At 43.2% G+C, this 20,511-nt stretch overlaps 1 protein-coding gene across 1 annotated transcript; it reads right to left on the reverse strand.

Moving 5' to 3' along the window:
* Nucleotides 1-696: 696 nt before the first annotated feature.
* LOC145418560 (uncharacterized) lies at nt 697-1,611 on the reverse strand. The gene has a single exon (XM_080286928.1). The coding sequence runs from the start codon at nt 1,609-1,611 to the stop codon at nt 697-699; it is 915 nt and encodes a 304-aa protein (XP_080143054.1).
* Between the last annotated feature and the right edge of the window lie 18,900 nt (nt 1,612-20,511).

A 20,511-nucleotide genomic window follows, 5' to 3' on the forward strand; every position in this document is an offset into this window, starting at 1 on the left:
TGTGTGGTACTCCACTAGTCACTTCATTCCATGATGAGTAGTTTCCCCTTAGTACTGTTCTCATTTCTCTTTTTATGAGAAAATCTTTCATCCAACAAAACAGTTTGCCTTGAATTCCTCCTTGATGGTACACTTTCCATAAAAGTCTTTGGTTTGGTACTGTGTCAAATGCTTTCTTGTGTGTGTGTGTGTGTGTGTGTGTGTTTAGGGGTGTGTGAGATGTGTTTTGTAAGGATTTTTTTTCTCTCTCTCTCCTTCTTTACTCCAGTTCATTTTACAAGTGCATATGTAAGTCTGATCATGTTCGTTCGTTCGTTGACGATTTCCTCCCCTATAGGGAGGGCCGGGCCTTACATTAGCCCAGTCGGTGGATTTTTGACTGAATTTCTTAGTTGGTTGTGTTGGCTGTATTTGAGGGGGAAGAAACCACCGTGGTGGTTCTGTATGGTCTTTTTTTTTTTTTTTTTTTTTTTTTTTTTTAGCTCACAGGTGCATCATATGCCTGCACACGTTGATGTATAAAAACATCCGCGCATGCAGGCACAAACACACGAGTGATTTTAGAGTGGGAGGGTATAATGGAACAGGTGACCAGGTGACCGTTAGGCGCGGGGATTAGCGGGGATTAACGGCACCTGAACCGTATGGAAGGGGGCATGGTGACTGAGACAGTTGTGGCTGCCTGACTGAGTGATTTTAAAAGGGTGGGGGGAAGTGTGCAGTGATGTTTGCTAGGGTTGTTATGGGTGTATTAGCAATCACTGCAGCAGCTGCTTGTTTAAGTGTCTCCTCGGGGCTGGCTGCCGTATTTATGCGGGGTGTATCTGGGTTGGGGAGATTGACAGGTCTGTTAAATTTATTGGTGTTTCGGCAGCTGAGAATATAGTGGAGAAACGGGAATGGGGTATCAGTGTTGCAGTTTTCACACGTGCTAGGTTGTGCCTCATTTGTGAGTATATGAGCTTTACACTTATATCCCAGGCGGAGGCGTCGTATATTTTTAAGTGTTCTGCTTTTGAATTTGTTAATAGTATTTATTGGCTCATATTTTGTAGCGGCAGCATACCATATTGCAGAAGGGGAGCCCGCCTGGACTTGATGCTCGTGTTCTGAGCGGTTGATTGTTGCTGCCTGTATTTTAATTGTTCTTTTGATCTGAGTGAGGCTTGGTGTTATGTCAACCTGAACGTGTGAATATTCCGTGGCTTCTTTGGCTAGTTGGTCTGCCAATTCATTCCCTTTGATACCTACATGGCTGGGTATCCAATTAATTGTTATAGTTCCGCCAGCATCTCGTATTTTTTGCGCGGTGGCGATTATGTCAGTAATTAAATGAGTGTTATCAGACGGCTCCTGTTTTCTTAGCGTTTGTATTGCGCTGGCGGAGTCTGTATGGATGATTGTATGGGATGTTGGGTTGATGTCTAGGGCATCGTCCATGGCGGTAAGAATTGCAATTAATTCAGTCTGGAGTGTAGAGGCTCCATCTGATACACGCAGGCCAAATGAGTGTTCTCGGCATACGACTGCCGCACCTGCTTTATTGTTATTCACAGAGCCGTCTGTATAGTAGGTTGATGAGTTGGGGGAGGTGAGGGAGGCAATTTGCATTAAGCTCTCTTGGCGTAATTGTTGTACGGGAGTGAGGGCTTTAGGGGGAGAGCTTGTAATGATAAGATTGAATAGGGGGGGATCCCAAGGAGGGCGGGGATGATATGCTACACTTGGTTCATCTGGGGGGAGATTTATGATGGGATTTAGATTAAAGGAGTGAATGGCTTTTGCGGCGCAGTGACTCCAGGTGTTGTTTAGGATGTCGGGGTGTAGGTTAGCAGCCGCCGTTAATCGTGTTGTAAGGGGAGGGGAGTTTTACGTGTAAGCTTGGCTGCCAAGCTAGCGACTCTTGCTTTGATTCTGATGTTAATAGATTCGATGTTGCACTCCATTCTGAGGTTGCAAAGCCGTGTCCACATTGGTGATCCCGTCATAATTCTTAGTGTCTCATTCTGTATAACCTCCAGTTTGTCGGCTAATTTTGGGTTGATGGTGGGTAAGGCAGGCGCTGCGTAATCAATAATAGATCTTATTGCCTGAATATAGAAGAGACGTAAGACTTTAAATGAAGCTCCTTCACCTTTGCCAGCTAAAGATCTAAGGGCGTTGAGGCGTAATTTGGTGATATCTCGGAGGTATTTTATTTCTGTGTCAAAGGTGAGGTTTCTGTCCATGTATACCCCTAGGTACCGGTGGGTGTTGACGTACTCTATAAGAGAGTTACTGAGGAACAGCTGTTTTGGTGGGGTTGGAATTTTGATGGGGAGGGCCTTAGTTTTGAGCGGATTTATTTTCAGGCCTAATTCTCTACATTTTTTATGCAGGATGTCGAGTGCTTTTTGCGCTTTCTGTGAGTAGCGCCCCCCATATATTACTAGAGTTATATCATCAGCATAACACAAAAGGCGGGCTCCTTGGCCCAGGTCGAGATGAAGGAGGCATTCAATTAATGTGTTAAAAAGGGTGGGGCTTATGATGCTTCCTTGTGGAGTGCCATTTGTGTGATTATATGCTTCTGAAAGATGGCCTTGGAACCTGACTTTGGCTTTGCGCCCTGAGAAAAAGCTTTCAAGCCAGCGCAGGTGACCCTTAACACCCTTGCTTGCAAGGGTGGCAAGGAAGGCCTCGGGACATGCCAGCTCAAAAGCTTTTTCCAGGTCTATGAAAATGGCTAGGCCTTTACCTCCCCTGAGCTCTGATAAAAATGAGCTAAGGCATTCAGCTGTGCCCTTGCCTTTTGTGAAGGCGAAGATGTGGCTATGTGGTGATGGGGTGACCCAGTCAAGGCGGCTTTTAACCATTCTTTCGGTGGTTTTGGAGAGACAACTAAGAAGAGAGATGGGTCTGTAGGTGGTGGGATCGAGAGGCTTGGGGATGGGATGGATTATAGCCTCCTTCCATTGAGATGGAATAATGCCTAAATGCCATGAGTGATTGATGAGGTCCAGAAAGGCTGTTTTAGCAGTGTTCCCCGCATGATTAATCATGGAATATGTAATTCTCTGATCATGTATGTCTGCCTGATTCGCCACGGCTACAATATATCATCTTGCCTGGTCGCTTGCCTGCTCGTTACTTACAGCCTCGTATCTGCATAATGAACCATGAAATATTGTAACTGGCTGACCGTGGCAGGACAACGAGAGATAAAGAGGGGGGATAAGAGAAAAAGAGCAGAGAGTAAAAGCAAAAAGAACAGAGAATGAGATAAAGAGAGCAGAGACTGAAACAAAGCGCATAAAGGCAGAATGGGGCCAGAAAAAGTGAAAAAAAAAACGAAGAACGAAAAAAAGAACACAGGATAACAATAATATAGACTTAGATAGGAAGTTCGGAGGCTGATGAGGACTATGAGGAGTGCTACAGAATAAGCAGACGAGACCACGTGGTTCAGAGGCTGATGAAGGCTGTGAGAAGACCATGAATGATTTGAGAGAGTTGTCATTGTATAATCAGACAGGACGTGTACAACTCCCAATATGGTGTGTGTAATAAGCAGGAAAAAGCCTTGCATGAGGGAGGTCGGAAGCTACAAACGTGCTATTGACCAATTACCAATAGGAGGAGTGTAATAGATAATAAACACCCTTGCACGAGAGGGAGGTAGGAGGCTTTAAAAACATACCATTGACAGATTACCAATAGGACGAGTTTAATAAACACCGATGTAAAACACACGAATAAACATCGATGCCTGAGAGGTGGGGAGCTGTAAACATATACCAGTGATGTCACCAACTGGACGAGCGTAATAGACAGTAAACACCCTTACTTGAGAGGAGGCAGAAATCTTTAGAAACATTCCGGTGAAATATTAACCTTCATATTAAGCAAAGCACTGAGATATCTATTAACGCTTGCCATAAAAGACTGAACCTGAGTCTGTTATCTCGCAGCCACCTACGAAAAGACATAAAACAAGGCATATCCAACGACTTTCAGTACAGCAATGTATCTTCGAGCTTATTCTTACTTCAGACGACTTTATTCAACTTGGGCAAGATATCTGCTAATGAAACTTGGGCAGGATATCTGGTAAACAAGGCTGTATCTACAGCCATCTTTCTAGTTCTAGTATTTTCCACGAAGCTCTTATACTGTACAATCGTCCAGAGAGAGCTAAATAAACAAAAAACATATGCTATACTGAGGAAAGGGCAATCATAACTATAAAGGGCGGTATTCTTAAGCATTCCACCCTCAGTCACACGAGAAGTGAAACATACAAACACAAAGTTTCAGTCACACAAGGCACACAAAAATATATAAAATAGACGAAACACGAAGCGAGCACACACACACACACACACACACACACACACACAAAACCACGCCCACCTCCTGTGATATTTGACTTTGGAAGGACGGACCAACAATAGACCGTAATGCATAAACCAATTTATATAGACCTAGTCTCAACTAACCTATCTATATTTACTCTAACTGAACCCTGCCTAACCTCGAATGACCTAATCCAACCCAAATTAACCCAACCTAATATAACTTAACCTCATCTAACCCAGTCTAATTGTTTTTAACCTCACAATCTCACGAAACCTCCACATACCTAACCTAACCAATTCTGACGCATCCTAACCGCATCTAACCCTACCTAATCCTACCCAGTCTCACTTAACCATACCATACCCGACCTAACCCAACTCAGTCAAGCCTAAAATGACCTAATCCAACCGAACCTAACCCAGCCTAACCCAACCAAATAAAACCCAACCCAAAACCTATCAAAACCGACGTATTCTAAAGCAATCTAACCTAATCCGTCTATATCTAGTCGATCTGAACCCAACCCAACCAAAAATTACCTAATCAGACCAAACCCTGCCCAAAGTGACCTAACCTAACTTTCGATCGGCTATAAACTCGCTGAGAAATTTTGCTGCCTGAAAGTCTACGGATGACACATTCAAAGTTTCGCCTGTTCTGTGTACATAAGTTTGTGTGTTCGTGTGTGTGTTTATTTAGGAGTGTCTGAGATGTGCACTACAGGGAAAAATTTACCACTTTCTCTCTCTCTCTCTCTCTCTCTCTCTCCCTCTCTCTCTCTCTCTCTCGTGTTAAAAAATTGGGTACATAATCGGCACGATGCGTCCTTCTAATGTAGTACAGACAAATAACGAGAGAGAGAGAGAAAGAGAGAGAGAGAGAGAAAGAGAGAGAGAATCCTCCCATAGATAATTAGGTCCAACTGCTAGTGTTGTGTTGAATGGAAGAGGCAGTACATAACAGCCCTCCCTCCCGCCCTCCTTCCTGCCTCCTGTTTATAATCCTCTGTTGTTTTTTCTATTGTTTTGGCCCACTGTTACAGTCAAAACTAAAGACAATGACCAGAAATGACTCCCGTCGTGTCCAGCGCTTTGTCAGATAGAGGAGACAATCAAGACAATCAACACAGCCTGATCTCCTGCCCTCCTTGTTGTCTTTTGATTTTAAGGCCCTATTGTTTTTCGTATATTGTTTTTCTGGCCCAGTGGTGCTTTTTCCTGTACATTGCTTTGGTCTGTGTTTTGTAATGTGGCCTAAAACTTGAGTCCCTTCCACTTGGTACTCTGTCTAAGGTTTAAGTGACTGGATGTGTTTTGTTCCTATTTCTGTCTGCATCCTCGTACTCTCTCTCTCTCTCTCTCTCTCTCTCTCTCTCTCTCTCTCTCTCTCTCTCTCTCTCTCTCTCTCTCTCACACACACACACACACACACACACACACACACACACACACACAAGGATAGGATACTTTTCTTAAGTGGGCGAATCGACTGAGAACACAATACTTCAGATAAAATTTGGTATCACTAAGTAAAACTCTTGCCCAGTATGGCTTGTAAGATTGCCCTGCTTTGAGAAACACCAAACCATTGTCTCCTTTGCAGCTATTGAACTCTCTCTCTCTCTCTCTCTCTCTCTCTCTTTTCCCATAGAGCCAAGTATAGCCGAAAAACACCCAAAACTTTTCCGGTAGACAAGAACAGAGCATCATTATTTTTTCTCTGCTTAGCTGTTGTGCCGGTCTTGGCATGTCGTGGCTTTCTTAAGGGTTATATCAAGACCTGCCACTTCAAGCAGACCCTCTTAACTAAATCAAATCGTCTGGAAATAGCTAGAATAATAAAATGTCAGGGAATAAGAGGGTTAATACTCAGACAATATTTTCAGCTCTGGAAAGAAGTAAACACATGACACCATAGCCTAAGTAAGGGTCACTGAGCATAAAAGGGCACTGGGGTTGAGGTGTGTGTGTGTGTGTGTGTGTGTGTGTGTGTGTGTGTGTGTGTGTGTGTGTGAAAGTGTAATTGTGTAACAGTACTATACAGCCAGACACAAAAACTTCACCCAATATTTCACCGCATCTCTTCTACTTTTTACTTCCCTCTGTTGCCTAATATTCCTAAACTGGGAGAGGCTTCGTATGCTTCTCCCCCCAATCATTCCCTCTGATACAATACAGGAAAGTGACGGATTTCCCCCCCCACACACCCTCTCTCTCTCTCTCTCTCTCTCTCTAAGTGTTAAGTGGCAGCAGCAGAATACCAGGCAGAACTCTTATGTCTCTTAAGTGTACCTCGTTTCATTCACTGTCCTAGAATTCGAGGAGTGAGGCTGTGCGGTGTGGCTAACGTGGTACACAACCCTTTCACTACGAGTACTGTAATCTTATTCGTGCAATCTCCAGACGATTTTATCCAGCTTAAAGGGGATTTGTCGAACTGGAGGGGTTATATCTAGCCTTCATTAACCCCTTCGCCACTAAGGGTCTTTTCCAAGTTTAAAATCGTCTTGAGAGAGAGAGAGACAGACAGAGAGACAGAAATAGACAGACAGAATTAAAATAAAACTGTGTCATCGGACTGAAGGAGTTAACCAGTTTCTATGACCAACGCCAGACGATTTTATTCAGCCGAGGGACAATTTTTTTTTAATTTTTTTAAGCATGGAAGAAGGAACTGCGGCTAAACGGCGGAAAACTATCTCTTATAAACTTTTTTTTTCCTTTTCCGTGATAACAAATTTAACCCTTTCAATTCGGCGGGGTATTTTTTTATGCATTCGTGCTGGAAAGCAGATTCGACTAGTAACCAAGGAGACTCATTTCTATCTCCTAACTGAGGCCCACTGAATTTCACGCAACCACGACTTAGCATTCTCTTTGTGGGAGTGGTCTGGTTCCGTCAGATGAAAACAAACAGACTATAATAACAAGAATAAACTTAAAAAAAAGAATGGACATCACCGGGATTCAAGACATTAACCCGGGAAGATTTCACTCAGTAGCGGGAAATTAGCACGTGTAGTAACAACGTGACTGAATCTGGCACCTCCCCGGACTCCCAGATACAATAGGATCACGTCTTTTCCGTTTTATTCTCGCTGGGCAGAAGAAAGCGAGGTGGAGGGGTGCTGTCAGGTGAACCCGTCTGACCTACGCTGAATACGTGGTTAGAAAGTCTCCATTAACCCCTTCTATATGCAAGCGTTTTTCAGTGTCGGTATATCGACCAGAAAGTCTCTATTAATCCCATCTATATGCAAACGTTATTCGGTATCTGTAAATTTGTTAGATGGCCCCCATTAATCCTTTCTATATACAAACGTTTCTCGGCATCGGTATCTTCTTATCACCCACACGTTTTCATTCAGCTTAGACCAGGCCTCTTCTAATTTGTCTTCGAGTATTATAGCAAGATACCTGAATCTAGGAAAGGGTGGCTACAAATCTATCGTCTCCAGGTCATTCTATCCTTTGCCATCCCGCTTCCTTCTCTCCAGTTTACACCCTCCTCACTCATCTACGTCTCCACCCGACCCCTCCATCTCATCCTCGGTTTCTCCCACACCCCCTCCACCTTCACCCCACTCACATACTCTCCTAGTCAGTCTCGCATTCTCCATTCTCTCTAAAAACACCAGCACATCCACAGCGCCACCACAACGTTCCATATCTTCTTTTTTGTGCCACTCTGTCTGCAGTAGTGAAGGAAATAATGCTCAGACTGATGGGATTAAGGCCTGTATTCTCGTCGGTTAAGGTGGCTCCCTGACACCTTATCCATAGCGAATTATTTTCCACAGTGTGCCTTACTACTCTCCTGTATATTGCGTATATCTTTTAAACACCATCATGGAAGGCAAAAATAACATGCAAGGAATTATTACTGAGATGCAAGCAAAAATAAACCGGTAAGGAAAAGGTGTTAGTGAGCTTACTTACCTGACGAGAATACGCGACTAAAAAGATTATTCCGAATCCCAACTGATGCCAAACTCGAGGATGGACAGATGAACTCCCTGACTGCGATATGTTCCCTCCGCTAAGTATAAGGGTATGATGTTTGCCTCAGTGGAATACCTAGGTGAGTCCATGGCAGCGAGAAAAAGATACACACACACACACACACACACACACACACACACACACACACACACACACACACACACACACACACACACACACACTTAGGTCTGCTTGATCAACTCTCTGACCCTGGGGATGCCTTCTTCATCCCTTAATATTTTCTTCCAGTTTTATTCAACACAGGACAGACTTATAGAACAGGAAGAGATGACCCCTCCAGTACGACAGACCTTTCCTATGCTGAATAAAATCGTCTGGTAACAACAAGAATAAACAGGACGTCACCTGGATGCTGCAGCCAGGATTCAGTATTAAAATTGAAAGCGCAAATGTAAAGACAAGCTCCCTATTGGTTACAACAATTTTTGAAATACCTGATGAGGATAGGACACGTCTCACCTTTCCGTACCTGCAGTGAGGGATGTGGGCTAATCTCCTTTAATTACAGGTGTCCCTTTAATTACCGTCAAATCATAGGACAGTACTTGACTTCCCCTTCGCGTTCCCAATTACAATACAATGGTCATGATCCTCTTTAACCAGAATTTACGTTTTTTACGCTGCTTTATTTTCTAACATAAAGCCTCTCCTACTGAAGGGATTATTCCAGCTGAAAAAAGCGAGAAACAAACAACAACTTTCCTAATAACATCCAGTAAGAGGCCGAGGTGCAATACACGCAATAAATCGCTGAGAAAAGGGAGCTCCGAAGTCTACACTGCAACCTGTAATATGGAACAAAAGGCGACAGCACACTTACAAGCACACCAGGGAAATATACCGTAACAAGGTCTATACTGTAGACTAATGATGGTGGATTTTGGCTCGTACGCTACCACTGTCATTCAGAGTACCGTGAACTGGAATGTAGGTGACCGCGAAAAGCTTTTATTCGAGGTCATCCTTCCTAAGCTGAATAAAATCGTCTGGCGGTAACAAGAAGGAAAATTGAAGTGATGTTCTCGGAATGGTTATGACGGAGACTATATTGCTCTAGGGTAGAAGGGGCAAACTAATCTTTGCTCATCTATCTATCTTTCAATCTATCTAGGGTATAAGGAGAGATAGAGATTACCTTCCACTTTACGATGTGAGAAATGGAGCCTTCTCTCTCGCTCTCTCTCTCTCTCTCTCTCTCTCTCTCTCTCTCCACCAGCCAGATAATATGATGTACTCGTAAGTGCCAAGTAAAGACAAACAGCCGGGAGAAGGCCGGCCACCTGCACCACTAGGGTACTTTTTACGAGTTATTTTTAGAAGTTTAATTTATAGTTACCTTAAATCTCTCTGCTTCACATATTTAAACTGTGGTGAAAGCTGTTTTCCAGTGGTACCAGATATCTGCCAAAACAACGACAAATGCTGCAGAAAATAAGGGCCACAAATTTACCCTTGCCCACTCGGATACGTTGTACGCCTAGTGAGTGGACATTATAACTCGATCACGCTATCTCAGTCATCTCTCCTTTACTACCTTTTAAAGTTACAGACCGAGGAGAAAAGTTGACTTTTTTGCCTTGCAACAGGTTGCCGTCATCACCAAGAACTAACACAAGCAATAACGAACCCTTATCATCAGTATTTCTGGCCAGTACTAGCAAAATCAAAGTGGTTCCGTGCAAGTCTCACCGTTCCCATCATCACCCAAGGACAGTACTAACACAATACCTTGCTTTAAGCTCACATCATCAATATACTACGTTGCAATACAGGAAGGTTAAACTCTCAGAGTGGTGTGGTACGGGACAGCCAAAGTTTGCCCACATTCCCTACCGGTTGTGGCAATGTGGGCTGTTACATGAACTATTTCTATGTGATAGCAATATGAAGTACACAAGAAAAGAGTATGAGAAGGAAGGATATTCCCTGTCTCTGGGGAGGAAAGAGAAATACGCAAGATACGACGCAATGCTGGCTGAGAAATTCCGATGAACTCTTGGTCATGGCTGTGCAGAATCAAATCATCAGTCATTATCATCATCATACACACGACCAGATTAAAGTGCTATGGCCAAATACCTTGCAACTAGCTATGGGTCGACTTAATACCACATTGCTATAGGTCCACATCATCATTATATCATCATCATCATCACCATCATCATACTATCATCGACAATTTCAAAGCACACTACCTTGCAATTGGCTGTGGGTCGAGTTGAGACCACTTGTCAATGGGGTCAGCGTTGATTAGCCTGGCCAGAGCCGCCTCCGTCAGTGTCACCAGCCCAGTCTCGGGGTCGGCGCTCCACTGGCCTGCCTGTAGACCCCCGCCACCGCCACCATCTCCCTCAGTCTTACCTCCGTCGCCAAGTCTCATCTCTTCCACCATCATCCTTGGACTTGAACCTCCTCTATTTGGAAGGTTCTCTGCTACCTTCTCAACCAGCTTGAAGGCTTGTACTCTTGTCGTAGCGAAAAAAATTGTGTCTTGTCCTTATATCTGCCGGAATCGTATTTATCCTTTCAGGTGAACCTGCTGTGTCTTGAAGGTTCTCTGCAATCTTCCCAACCAGCCTAAAGATGCTTCGTTGTAAAGAAATATACTAATGGAGTTTTAGTTACTTCTGCCGGAATGGTATCACACAATCGTCCTAAGCACTGATGCCGTCCCTCATTATCACGGAGCTAACAGGATCATCGACACTCAGAAAATGTTAGGTAAATTCACTGTTCTATTCCAGAAAAATACACTGCATGTAAACCATAAGGCTTTGAGCTGGGACCTCTGCAGGAGGGAAGGGGACTGGGTGAGACTTCTTCAGGGGGGTGAAGGAGGTTTTTGAGACTTCTGGAGGAGGAGTAGGCCACTGAATGAGACTTGTAGGTGCTCAAGGAAGCTTTTGAGACTTTTAAGGAGGGGAAAAATACTGCTGTAGGTGCTCAAGGAGGCTTTTGAGACTTGTGAACGAGGGGAAGGAGGCTTCGAGGTGAGACTTCTGCAGGAGAGTAAGGAACCGAACCACTAACACAGCCGCGACACTCTGTCCCTGGAGGGAGTGACAGGGGCGTCCGTCCTCTCTTAGCTCACTCGCGGTCCACACTGACTCCATTCACCACTGCGCTCCCTCGGCCCTCTCTCTAGTCTTGGAGAATTGACGGCTAGGATGCTGGGTCGACATATATTTATAATCATTCTTTTGCCTTATCAACGATCTCTGTCTCAACCAGAGTTTAGGACTGCTTACTTAATCCTTTGTCTTCACTTATATAACCACCAAACGTTTCACAATAAGGCAAGTTAATATTAAAAAGGAAAAACATAAAACTAACACATAAAGGTGGGTTTAGCTGAGCTTGAGAATAAATTGGTTTTGGGATAAATAATTACACTGAGAAAGAGTGTCTGAGAAAGAGGTGGATCTGATTAGTATGGTAATAATGAGACAGCTTGGGGTAGTCTATGGATAATTAAGATAGAAGATAAATAATAACTAAGAGAATAAATAGGAACTTCGATAATTATATGGTAAATGGGGGGTTTGTCTTAATATGGAAATAAATAAACAGGTTTGTGGGTTGGAGAAACAGAGGGCAGGACACACCAAACAAAACCTTGCTAGTTTTATCACGGGGTTCATCTCATCACTAAATAGCCTTAAACATGTCTCCCTAGCCTTTGTGTGTGTGTGTGTGTGTGTGTGTGTGTGTGTGTGTAGACAGGTAGGTAGGTAGGAAGACAGGCAGGCACGCAGGGACACAGGTAAGTGGGTAGGTAATTAGGTAGGTAATTAGGTAGGCAGACAGGCAGGCACACAGGCAGGTAAGCAGGTAGGCATGTTAGTCCATCCTAAACCTAAACTGAATCGTTTAAATGTAATCTCTTCGAAAGGACTAAGAATTATGACCAAGGCGCCTGATACACTGTTGGTAACGAGTACTGTGCCATCTCAAGTCAGTCACGAGGCTATAAAAATATCACCCAATTCTCCTCTCAGCAACATACAGGGGAAGAGGCTTGATAACTGGGCACTGGTCGAGGGAGCTAGTGATTTGAGGTGCCAGTCATCGGTGTTGGTTAGTGATGTTACGGGAGCTAGTTTGGTGATGATGCAAAACTGCCTCAAGAACACGAACACGATAACGAACACACACACACACACACACACACACACACACACACACACACAGTATAACCTCAGATGTGTCCTTTCCATATGCCTACAGACTTATGCCTCACCCTTTATAATGAGGAGGACCATAAGTCGAAGAGGCTGTGTATTTCAAGTGTACAATTTTCCTGCTTGGAATGATTATAACCACTGATGCTACCGGCTCTAAGTACAGGCTTGCGAGGATCCTAAGTGATTTGCCTGATAAGGGAAATTACAATGAGGAAAAGAATTAATGATGGTAGGAGTGTGGAGGATATAAATGGGGGAAAGAATAAATGAAAGTAGGGAAAAGGAAAATATAAAAATAAAAATATAAACTGAGATGACATGAGAGAAAAGTGATACCATGCGTTTTGCTGATAGGAAATTCCAGCACCTTATTACATGGACTGAGGTAGCGAAAGGGAACTGGTCAAAGTTTTCCATTTTCTACTTACAAAATGCTGCGGTAAAGGACGCACGCACGCACACACTCACTCACCTACTCTCTGTCTCTCTCAAAAGAAAAAAAAAAAGATGCACAATTAACTTACGTCATGCCAGAACACAAAATGTATTGTATCACCGAAAACTCAAGAACGGTAGATTTTACAGCCAATAAACTGGAAGGGAAGTCTCAAAGAAATCGTTTTATTGCCCAGACGAAACACCTACAGCTTTTGATTGTGCCTTGAGGACCCGAGACCAATTTAAGAGACCTATAGTAGCCGCAGCGAGAAATGAACGCTGTGGTGGGGCAGCCGGTCATCCGGGGATTCCCCCACTGTAGCCATATCTACATGTCACCGACCATCGGCCACCGCTGCAGCACCGCTCCATGATCCTTACCCTGTGTCTCTGGCTTTCTCTTTCTCTCTCGGTTTTTATATAAACTGGTGTATTTCCGAAACTAATTATGAAATTATTATGACTTTTGTTCCACACCACCTTTGAGGTAAAAATCAAGGAGAGTTTTTGGGTATAAAGGTTACCCCCCTCCTCAATGTGGCATATGAGCTGGGGAGTGCGGCCTTGCCGATACCTCCGCCTGACCTATAATTATACACTCGCCAGAACTGACCTGCCCTCAGACAAGGGGGGGGAAACCTTTATACAGAAAACTCTCCTTGATTTTTACCTCAGTGGTGGTGTGGAACAAAAGTCATAATAATTTCATAATTAGTTTCGGAAATACAGCAGTTTATATAGAAACTGAGAGAGAAAGAGAAAGCCAGAGACACAGGGTAAGGATCATGGAGCGGGGCTGCAGCGGTGGCCGATGGTCGGTGACATCCTACCTCTATGGTCGGTGACATGTAGATATGGCTACAGTGGGGGAATCCCCGGATGACCGGCTGCCCCACCACAGCGTTCATTTCTCGCTGCGGCTACTATAGGTGGACCAGAATACTAAGAAAGTGTATCGCCTTTAATATGCGAGACTTTGGAGACGAGAGAAGTAGGAGAGGGCTTGAGATAAGAGGATTATTATTTCAATACGAGAGGCCTTTGGATAGGAGTGAAGCAAGACAAGGAAACTTCAGGTCAGAAAATTATCTATTTCAATACGAGAAACTGTGGAGGGGAGTGAAGTTAGAGAGGAAGGGCTGAGGTGAGAAAAAGGGGCGTGAGTTGCAGAGAAGGTCGCCATATGGAGGAGGAAAGGGTGACATGGAGGTGATTCATTTGTGGTCACCCCTGACGGGATTAAGGCATCTGGTGACAGACAGGTAGACAGTTAGATTGATTGACTGACTAACTGATTGATTGATAAGTGAAGTTTGTATGGAAGACGTAAATTTGGACCAGCTTAAAGTGAGTGTACAGTAGAAATGGATGGTCGTAGTAGGTATACAGGACAAAAATCTACCAAGTGAAGGTGAAGGTAATACAGAAATGGGTGGCAGATGTATGTATGAAGGACGAGAAAATGGACCAGGAGATATATGTATGAAGGACGAAAATAATGGGCCAGGTTATTGTGAAAGACCTATAATTATCACAGTATAAAAAACAAGGAATCAATAAGCTTCAAGTACTGAGATACAAGTCCTTCAAGTCTAGAGAGAAGCCATAAACCACATACAGAGGCCAAACCCTTAAAGGCATACGTTGTTGGACCTGTCTTGTATGACATACGTTGAGTGTATCCAACTCCTTTTTCGAAAAATCAAAACACATGGTTGTAATCAATTTTTATTGGGTTTCTGGCCATGAAAAGAAAGAACAACTCTTCTACTTTCCTGTGATATACCTACTTTAGTAATTATTGACAAATAAAAATGTTTTATGGGTGACTAAAGGAACCTAATCAAAATTGCCTTTTTTTTTGACGTTACTGAATAAAAAATTAATTACTCGGCCCGTATGAGGATTTAAGATCTGAGATTATATATGCTGCTTCTCAGGTCCCGTGGCCGTATCCTGTAAGTGGCTCACACTTCTGGCTCATGAGGGTCACTGTGGGAAGACACCCTGAAAAGGGCTAAAAAAAAAAAAAAAAAAAAAAAAAAAAAGGAAATTTTCACTATACAAATTTTTTATGACGTTATGGTTCCCTGTATATACACCCTAATGACTTTGTAAATTTCGTTTGACACTAAACTATGATTTTAAGACCCAAATGATGAGGACTGATACTTTATATGACGATAATATGACGATAATATAAGACACAATGTTTAGTTTTCTTTTACTGACCTACATCCCCTCACAATCGGTACACAGGGTTTAGCTGTGGCTGAGACACACTGAGAGGTCACACTTGATGCACTGGTGTTCACAAGAGTCTCTAGTTCTATGTCTGACAGCAGTGTCTTTCCTTGTCCTTTTCCTTTGTCCTTTGCCTTTGATATATTCTTTATATTCACTTTAGTCTTCACTTTAGTCTTTTGTTCCACTTTTATCTTAGTCTTTATATAATATTACTTATAATCAGCAAAAAAAATAAAAAAAAATAGGAAAAACCCAATAAAATAATATAGTACATAAAGTATAATATAAAGTGTAATATATGTAGTATATATATAGTATTTCTATAATATATAATGTAAATAAAATATATAATGTATAATAACATAAGATACATAACAAAAAAACAGTCATACACATATATTTCCAAAAAAATAGTGGCACACTCCTATAGTAGTTATACTTGTAGAGCATACGTTAAGTCCTAAAATCGTGAGTCCTGCACAGCATACGATAGGTCTGATGGACTAAAAACGCAAATAAATCCCACAATGGGAAAACAAGAGGGAGCACACTTACTTCACACAATAGGCCTAGGCAAACACTTCACATACCTGGACGGCCTGGCCAGCATCTTCAAAGGAAGACAAGGTACCACATGTTTTACAAAAACAATATCCCAAAGTGGTGAAGATATGCCTTTAAGGGTCGCCAATGAACGAGCAAGATGATGACCATAACCATTTTCGTAATAACTTTCCTTGTATATCTTGCACGTAGGTAGGTTTGTACAACTTTAAGATGTGGAAACTGATTAGCTTGCGTGTAGATGTGTGTAGGGGGGGGGGGTGCGCGCAACGAAAGGGGGGGAGGTCATGTAATCTACTGGTGTTTGCACTTTGCTCATAAAAACACACAACAGAACTAATATGTGATGTTACAGCAGACCAACGTACATATCACTACTATTTAACCATCAATATACTTTCAGCTGGAGATCCACGGTCGCTCAGTGAAAGCGTTTTTGTCTCGTGATCTGTTTTTAGGGTAACTCAAACCAAGGCGGCCATTTAAAGAGAATCCTGATATTAAGTATTTTCATGTGGAGTCAAAATTCTCTGCCAGCCTTGCGTCCTACTTTCCGTATTTCTCACTCTTGTCAAATGAGAGTATCGTTCCTTCTGATACCTTTCTCTTGTGTGTTTCATATTGCTATCACAAGAAACTAGTTCACGTGGCACCCTTCCATTCCCTCAACTGGCAGATAGGTGTTGGAGGGTTTTTGCTCAAGGACATACTTGCATATGTGATCACCTTGTCGGTTCATAATGCAGACTGACGGGATGAATCATTATAACACATTTACGTATCACTCTCACTACAGACACCCATCACCATTTGTGCTTCTGTGTTGCGTGCCTAACCTTGTAGGACTTAAGGCTTCCCAATGTGAGAGGCATCAACCTGGTCCATATACTGAGTCGAGGAAAGAAATATACAGGGAAAAGTGAAAGGAAAACTGAGGTTGACCACAGGAGGCAAATGTTACGAAGGCCGGTGCTAGTGAAATCCCTCCTAACCATATCTAATCTGTACTAATCTCACTAATCCCACCAATATCTGTCCTATTTCAACTTCACCTAACCCAAACCAACCTAATCACATCTAAACCGATTTAATTTAGCCCAGTCTCACCTAAATTATCAATATTTGCTCGAATTAACCCTGCCTAACCTCGAATGACCTAATCCAACTTAAATCAACCCAACCTAATCTAGCTTAACCTCACCTAACCCAGTCTAATTGTATTTAACCTCACAATCTCACGTAACCTCCCCATACTTAACATAACCTATTTTGAAGCAGCCTAACCGCATCTAACCCTACCTAATCCTACCCAGTCTCACTTAACCATACCATACCCGACCTAACCCAACCAGTCAAGCCTAAAATGACCTATGCTGCTTTTTACTATTTCCTTCCTTGTGGGGCATTTCATAGCTGTGGTGCTGTGCTCTCCTCCACAGTTTATGCATTTTTTTGTGGCTGACTTCCATTTACTCCATCTGTGTTCGGTGGAGGTGCATTCAGAGCAGACTGAGTAGTCCTGGTTTGGGGCAGTCGTTGGTAGAGTGAGAGTTTAGTTCATAACATCTCATGCAGACGGTGACGTTAATGAACTTCTCGGCTTGAATTTGGTGTCTGCTAAGACATATATGGAATAGATTGAGGCCTTCCATAGCCTTCGCAGCCATTTTTGATTCTTCAAATTCGATTTTCATGGTATTTCACTTACCGAATATGGATATCTTGGTTACTTTGGCCCAGGTGTTTTTGTCCGTGAGTTCGTGTTCTATTTCTCCTTCAGTGTGACAGTAGATTATATCATCTACTTTTGTGCAGATGATGCTCCTCTTTGCTCTTATTTCTGGTGGGAGGACTGGAGTATAGCCATTTTCCTGGAGTGGTTTTCTTACTGCAGGGGACAGCAATAGTTCTGTGTCTTCTTCTGTTGCAGTAGTGGCAATGATGAACTCGTTCGAGGCGTGAAGTCCGGTGATCTTGATGTTGGAAGGTGCAATTGTTTCTAATAGTTTCAGTTTCGTTTGTGTCTCCTGAGGAGATCTGTGTTTGATTTTTACCTTACCCATTTTTGAGGTTCATGAGGTACAGAGTCCTGAGGAGAGCCTCTAGTAGGTCTCCAGAGTGGTCCTTATTACCTAATATCTTAGGCTGGTATCCTAAGCTCCCCCCCCTCTAAAGGGAGTGACCACTTGCTAGGTCAAAGGAGCACCTAAGATTCCTATTCCTACTTAAGCAAGCCCACCCTGATGCTTCCATTAACCACCCCCTAATGGGGTCCCCTCGTACCTCTGGCCTCGGGGTTCGGCGTCGTACCACACCAGGGTATCTACGGGGCGGGCCTATTAGGACCAGAGTCTATCATTAAAATGTGAAAATTGTTAGGCGAATGTGCAAGTGAGGAGAAATGACTAAGATTGACGAGTGTATGTCGTTTGAGATGGTTGTAAGTTCATGGCAAAGATGCCGAGTTATAGCCTCTCTGCAGCAGCTATTCGCTTTCCAGCAGTCAGACTGACATCGACATGACTGGTGTACTGGTATTAGCAGGGGTACTTTTATGACATGTCGCTGGGTCTTCTGGTAGATCAGAAAAGTCTGCTTTTTAAGAAATTCAAATCCTTAAACTGTTCCTTGCCCCAGCCGGGATTAGAACCTGGGTCCATTAGGATTCCAGGCATATCATTTAGGAATATTTGTTGCGAAATGGTCCAAGAACATAACCAAAATCCAAATTTGTACCAAAAAATCTGGCTGTTCAATAAATGTGTAGGCTAATGAAGCCAGTTTGGTGCGCCATGTGATGTCACGAGGGGTGGTGGGCGGAGCTTACCACCCGACGTGTGCAAGAGTCTACCTGTTGGAGTTATTTTACCATGGGAAAGACAGAACAGGAAGACAGAAGAACAGACACAGAAAAAGAATGATACAGCAGACCCTCTCTACACCAGATCAATGTGGGGGGATGGGGGAAACCCGATCCGATAAAGCCGATAATCTGGTAAGTCCAATGGCTCCCCCACAAGTTGGATTTCAAGCACATAATGGAAAATCTATCTATCTATCTATTGCCAGACGCCTCAATCCCGTACGGGGTGGCCACAAACAAATCGCCTCCATGTAGCCCTGTCTCCCGCCATTTCACTGCCCTGCTCCCAACTCACACACCCCTCTCTCATATATCTCTCCACCCCATCCCTCCATCTCACCCTCGGCCTCCCCCTCCCTCTCCCCCCCTCCACCTCACTCACATACACTCTCCTCGTCAGTCTCTCACCCTCCATCTGATTTCCTTATGGTAAGTAAAATAATGTGATAGAAAATATTAGGGTAATAAACAGAGGTGGCTTGGCCTTGTGGAGAAGATGGAGACTGAGACACTAGCTAGGACAGTGTGTGTGAGTGAGGTGGAGGAGGACAGAGGGAGGGGCAGACCAAGGATGAGATGCAGGGATGGAGTGGAGAGTTATATGAGAGACTGGGGTGTACGCTGGGGGAAGGGCAATGAAATGGCAGGGGACAGGGCAACATGGAGACAGTTTGTTTGTTGGCACCCCTTACGGGATTAAGGTATCTGGCAACAGATAGATGGAAAAAATAATGTCTTATTTGTCTGGCTGTAGATAGGTAGATAGACAGAATAAAATACTGGGCCTTACTTGTAACAAAGGCTTTTTGTATCCTGGCTCCCTCTCTGCACCATCTTCACCTTGTTCTTCAGTATACTCACCAGACTGCCGCCTTCTTGCATCACCTTAGCCACATCTTTCGTCTCTTTGGTTATCTTTTAGACTTTCTCTTCTGCTTCCTTCATCCTGCAAAATCAATTTTCATAATCAGTACAACATTGTCATTTACAGTTGTATTCTTGGTGGATTTGGATATTTCTCAACACCACTTTTTGAGCCATTTATTGTGCACATCTCATCTCAGTGTGCTTTTGTATATTACTGATGCCAACACTGTTACTATACAAGCACCATAAATAACAGTACACAATGTTAAGGTGTAATATACAAAAAGGGTTGTTATGAGGGAGGGTTGTATATGAGAGAGGGGGTTGTGAGCTGGGGACAGGACAGTGAAATGGCAGGGGACATGGCGATATGGAGGCGATTTGTTTGTGGCCACCCCTTATGGGATTAAGGCGTCTGGCAATAGATAGATAGATTGATAGATAGGCTGTTAAGGAAGAGCTGCTATCAAGCCTTCCTGTGCCCCCTACACCATTTAACCCTTTGACCAGACCTGATCCACTGCAGTTTTTATTCATGCTAACACCAAAGCATTTTATAAAACTAAAACAATTACTAGCAGTCACAGGCTACAAAAACTAATTCAAAGTAACTTTCTCTGCAAATGGTCCATCTAAAAGTTATATTTAGGCAAACACTACATGATTTTACTCAGGCTCACACTAGTGCATAATAGATGCTGACATACACTACGTCAAGTACTACAGCATCAGTACAGGTACCTCAGGTTAAAAAAAAACAAAAAAAACAGCATACATTCAAAAGTGGTATTTCCCTCCTCAGTTAGCTCAAGTGCTATTAAAAGTGTGACAGTCTGCCTCTCACATCCCTACCCCCGACGTTCACACTTCACACTTTCCGCACCCAACTGTCATCCTCCATCCTCTCCACATGCCCAAACCATCTCAGTCTACCCCTCATCACCACAACACCAATACACTCCAGTCCCAACCTTCCTCTCAACTCTTC

Source organism: Coenobita brevimanus, chromosome 115 (genome assembly GCF_032717465.1).
Source record: "Coenobita brevimanus isolate Jiangsu-jjx chromosome 115, ASM3271746v2, whole genome shotgun sequence".
NCBI lineage: Eukaryota > Metazoa > Arthropoda > Malacostraca > Decapoda > Coenobitidae > Coenobita > Coenobita brevimanus.